This window comes from Tachysurus fulvidraco, chromosome 17 (assembly GCF_022655615.1).
Source record: "Tachysurus fulvidraco isolate hzauxx_2018 chromosome 17, HZAU_PFXX_2.0, whole genome shotgun sequence".
NCBI lineage: Eukaryota > Metazoa > Chordata > Actinopteri > Siluriformes > Bagridae > Tachysurus > Tachysurus fulvidraco.
The window spans coordinates 18,604,712-18,610,127 of record NC_062534.1 but is presented as its reverse complement, the minus strand read 5'-3'; the positions used below and the strand labels follow the sequence as shown (position 1 = coordinate 18,610,127).

Here is a 5,416-nt window from a genome sequence, read left to right as displayed (position 1 = left end):
TTTATACTGTAGCACATTTCATACACAATGGTAATTCAAGGTGCTTTACATAAGGAAAATAAAACTATCATAAAAAATAATCACAACAATAAAAACAAGGAATTTAAAAATATTAAGACACGTAAGAAAAGAATAGAATTTGATTATACTCAATTGATTGATTATTACTCAATTATTTAGGTATACATACATATATTCACCTGGCACCACCATGTGAGTCTGTCCCACCCCGTCCCCCCCGGGATTTACGCCCATGCATCCATTCACACATCCATTCTATAACACGTCGTTCCTATAACACATCCGTCCAATAACACAGCATTCCTATAACACATCTGTAACACATCCGTCCTGTAACACATCCGTCCTATAACAAATCTATACACATCCGTCCTATAACACATCCAGTCTATAACACAGCATTCCTATAACACATCCGTCCTATAACACATCCATTCTATAACACAGCATTCCTATAACACATCCGTCCTATAACACATTCGTCCTATAACACATCTATAACACCTCCATCCTATAACACATCCATTCTATAACACATCATTCCTATAACACATCCACGTCACTTGCTCCATTTTGCCATCATCTATAAACTGCAGCAGCACAGGAAGGAGTTAGTGTGTGAATGTGGTAGCGAACTCTTTAAAACGACACCCGTTTTTTTGCGGCACGTCAGCTGATTGATGACATTTAAAAGCGCTGCTTGGTTTACGGAAAACTGAAACAGACTCCATTACAGAGAATCAGTCCTGTCCTGGTGGTGGTAAGTGCTTTATTGTTGATTTTTATACCTTTGGCACATCTAGGCACTTTACTGCAAAATTGCATCGACGTGTCACATCATTTAGCGGCAGTGAAGTGGCATAAACGCAGGATGTGTCTCACTGTACACATACACATATATTTAGCCAATTAAAAGTAATCTAATTTATTTTCTCAGTAGTGTTGGTAGTAGTACGTTTTTATTTAAATTATTATTATTTTAATTAGTTTTAATTATTCATTTGTTTGTAATCTCATAACAGACTCCGGAAGCGAAACCAAAAGCTTTGGTCAGAACTTGTTTTTGTCTCTATACACTTTTCTGTGCATGAAGATGGCGCCAGGACAGGTGCGTAAACTTATACACTAGATCTACATTAAAGCTGCACCAAACCCTCCCTTTCTGTACCACTATAACGGTTTAACTACTACTTTTGTAAAGGTAATAATGTTTGAGTTGAAAAATAAACACTACCGGTGAATTAAGACAGGCTTTAAATGTTGACCTGAAGTTGTTTGTGACTCAGTGTGAAGAGAAACCACAGCCAGGTGACTTGATAGAAATCTACCGTCTTATCTACCAACACTGGGGCATTTATGTTGGTGATGGATACATCATTCACCTGGCACCACCATGTGAGTCTGCTTAAAATAGTACAAATTAAAATATTTCACAACACCTTTAGGTTCATGTATATGGCACATATAGGTACTATATATGTATATAGTATATGTATACTATATATATTTATAAAAGAGTATATATGTAATTTTTGTAACATATGATAAAAGTAGAATTGGACCTAATTTATTTATCTATCTATCTATCTATCTATCTATCTATCTATCTATCTATCTATCTATCTATCTATCTATCTATCTATCTATCTATCTATTTATTTATTTGTTTGTTTGTTTTTGTTTCTACCGAGGAAAACACTTTGTGGCACCCAGGCTCTGTAAATGGAAGCATGGGTAAATGCTCAGTAAATGGAAGATCTCTTTTTAGGGAAAGAAGCAAATGCCTTCTCAATATGGTGCCTGAAGTTATAAGTGCACCGCTGTAATCATTTACAAATCGGAATATTATTTACTAAGCGTTTTTGTTTGTTTGATTTTTGTTTTTTAAAGAAAATGAATTTTTAAACTCCCATCTTTATTGATTAATTAAAAAGCAACGTTTCGACCCTGTTGGGTCTTCTTCAGGCAAATGAAGCACATTTGCGAGTTTGATAAAAATGCCTTTGAGTTTCTTTCAGCAATTTCTTTCTTTAAATAAGGTTGAGTCTAAGCCTAGCATTGAGTGCATTTTAGACTTGGCAAACATAGTCCTTACCAATAACTTTTTTCGTTTTCAGGATGAGTTTTATATACAAAAGCGAGGCACTGCTATGGGAAGTAAAATGGCCCCTAACTATGCCTGCTTATATATGGGTCTTTTTGAAAATCAATTTGTGCTGCATCAGAGAAACCCATTCTATTGTAAGATCTTATTCTACAAGCGATTTATTGATGATATTTTTCTGATTATTGATTGCACATTAGATGAATTAATGGGCTTCCAATGAGTATTTGAACTCTTGTAATGAACATTTGAAATTTACTCTGGAATATGATAAACATCGCACCAGTTTCCTGGATATTCAGGTATATAAAGATGGCATGACCATAAAAACTGATCTTTTTCGCAAGCCCACGGATCGAAACACTATTTTGCATGGGGATAGTTTTCATCCCAGACCATAGGTTAGAAGTCTTCCGATCAGTCAGTTTAATCGTGTACGTAGAATATGCAGCGATAATTCATCTTACTCAAAACAGGCTGCAGACTTGACAAAAAGATTCCTCAATAGAGGGTATAAACAACAATGGGTTGATTTGGCCAAAAACGTTTTGATAAATTAACACAAGATGAGTGTCTTCGATCAAATAAGCGCAATAAAAATCCAAACAAGTCCCCTTTATGTTGTATTAAATATTCTTCACTTGTACCAGAATTTAGAAAATCTATTTACAAACATTGGCACATTATTGATTCGGACCCTAAACTGATCAGGATATTTCCGGAAAATCCGATTTTCCGGATATTTCCGAAAAAAAAAAAAAGCTTATTTTTAAACGTGCCCCGAATTTAAAAGACCTCCTGGTTAAAAATGATAAACGTCCGCAACCCGCAACGTCATTTCTTAGTATGCCAGATGGTGATTATAGATGTGGCAGTTGTGCCCAGTGCTCGTATAAGTGCAAAAACTTTAATCATCCACACACCGGCAAGACCTTATCTATTCGTGGGGTTATCACATGCAGCACCACACGTTATTTATTTAATTCGCTGCCCGTGTGGTTTAGCATATGTTGGCAAAACAACGAGAGTGCTTCGGACTAGAATTAGTGAGCACAGAAATACTATTAGGACAGGGGATGAACGTAGTCCTGTTGCCGCTCATTTTAAACGAGCAGGGCATAATGTCAGCGCCCTTAGATATCTTGGGGTAGAGCGGGTCAATAAAACGTCCAGAGGAGGAGGAGATCAGGACAAAAGGCTTCTCCAACGTGAAACATTTTGGATTTACTATTTAAATACAATGTCTCCCCATGGTCTTAATGAAGAGTTTGATATAAAGCCATTCTTATAAGGAGTGGGGATATGGATGTATATACTGTGTATTTGTATGTATTGGTGTATGTATATGTGTGTATGTGTGTATGTATGTATGTGTGTGTATATATGTAAATGTTTGTGTATATATGTATGTATGTATGTGTATATGTGTGTATATATATATATATATATATATATATATATATATATATATATATATATATATATATATATATATATATATGTATATGTGTATATGTGTGTGTATGTATGTATGTATGCGTATATGTGTAGGTGGGTGTATGTGCCCACTATTGTACACATGTATATGTATGTGTATACATTTCTTTATTGACTATTTTGCTGTGGTCTTTTGTGTAAATGTGGGGTGGTTTTCATGTTGTTTTTGAGCATGTATGCTGGTGTGGAGCTGGTTGCTTTTTAATTAATTAATAAAGATGGGAGTTTAAAAAGTGTTGCGGACATTACAAATGTTTTACTTTAACAGTTTATTTTGTCCTGCACCTGCCAGAAGGGGGGATGTGCACACAATTACTGATTTAACACCATTTTACTCTTGCCCATGTACATAACACATACTAGTGTGCTTATTTATAATAAAAGTTCCACAACAATCGTTCCACCTTCTTCACTTTATATGTAAGTGTAATTTTTGTAATATGAGAGATTTTATACTGTCCCTATGTACACCGTAGCTGAAGACGCCCATCCTGGTGCCAGCAGCATGATGTTTGTGCTGTCTGATAAGGCTTTCGTAAAGAAGGAGGAGCTCTCCTTTGTGGTCGGCGATGATGAGTACAAAGTTAACAATCTACTGGATTATAAATATGAGCCACGTCCTGCCCATGCCATCGTCCATGAAGCATACAGCCTTTTGGGGCGGGAGCTGCCCTATAGTGTGATCAGTAGCAATTGTGAGCATTTTGTAACTGACCTGAGATATGGCAAGGCTGAATCTCGGCAGGTATAAAATCCATTTATGAGATTGTTATGAGACAACAAAGTGACCTTGTATAAAAATATCAAATGAAGCTGCTGTAATTATTTTAATTACTCTCACTTTTCTACATTTGTGCTATTTGCAGGTGCGTAAAGCTGTGGAAATGGTAGCAGGTGCGGGTTTCGAAGTGGTTGCTTTTGTAGCAGACCTTTTTGGTTCAGGAAATAAGGAGAAGAAGAATACTCAGTGAAACCTCAGATGGGGAGAAGCTGTAAAGAAAAACACCAGCAAGCCTTCTGACTAGAATTATGCCTTTTATGCAATAATCAGCCAACCACTAAAGAGATCTAATTCTGCGATACAACAGGAGTTTAATTAAGTACAAAATTATTTATCACTTCTTACTCTACTGCCAAATAAGTGTTGGTCTTACCAATAATCTACAAAGATATAGGCCAAAACCAACCTCCTTAAACAAATAAATTTTGATATTGTATAGGGCATATCATGGTGCATACAAGTGGTTAAATGGGGTTTGATACTGCAGTTCAAGATTTTTTTATATAAGATATATCGGCTATATTTATATATATTTATAGGGATGAAGTCCAAGTATTATAAATCTCTGATAATTACAATTCTCATTTCCGTCAGGATGAGAAAGGCTAACAAAAACCAAGATGACCCTTAAACCACTGGTCCAACATTTGTCTGTTTCTTATGAGCTACTAATTTAAGTCATGGGATGAAAGCAATGTTTATTAAGACAGTAAAGGGAAAATAGATATTGCTGTGCTTTTACATGTCTGAATAAAGTTAAGTTTAAATTGACTTTAGTTTCCATTTTATGTTTCTATAACACCACATTCAGACTGACTTATTTGGTACACAATTTACAAATGGTCTTCCAATTAAAAAGATTAAAATATGTTATCTTAAATAATGTTGATTTGGTAAGGCTTTTTTCAGTGTTATAACACTAAGAGGTAAAGCAGTTTAAGTGGGGGTTTTTTTAACCATAAAAAGGCTAAATATATAAATAAAAAAAAATTCTTTAAAAATATAATAAATTG

At 35.0% G+C, this 5,416-nt stretch overlaps 1 protein-coding gene across 1 annotated transcript; it reads left to right on the top strand.

The window, feature by feature from the left end:
- The first annotated feature begins 497 nt into the window (after positions 1–497).
- LOC113635653 (phospholipase A and acyltransferase 3-like) lies at positions 498–5,174 on the top strand. Its single transcript, XM_047802598.1, has 5 exons — positions 498–781; positions 1,044–1,129; positions 1,308–1,416; positions 4,099–4,367; positions 4,489–5,174. Exons 2-5 carry the CDS (start codon positions 1,109–1,111, stop codon positions 4,591–4,593), a joined length of 504 nt encoding a protein of 167 aa, XP_047658554.1. The 5' UTR covers positions 498–781; positions 1,044–1,108; the 3' UTR covers positions 4,594–5,174.
- Positions 5,175–5,416: the final 242 nt, after the last annotated feature.

What these genes read in the sequence shown, in the direction of transcription:
- LOC113635653 (XM_047802598.1), top strand. Translation starts at nt 1,109, where the DNA reads ATGAAGATGGCGCCAGGACAG. An exon ending in TGAAGATGGCGCCAGGACAG is followed by an intron (nt 1,130 to 1,307) that starts GTGCGTAAACTT and finishes TTTGTGACTCAG; the next exon opens with TGTGAAGAGAAACCACAGCC. An exon ending in CATTCACCTGGCACCACCAT is followed by an intron (nt 1,417 to 4,098) that starts GTGAGTCTGCTT and finishes TGTACACCGTAG; the next exon opens with CTGAAGACGCCCATCCTGGT.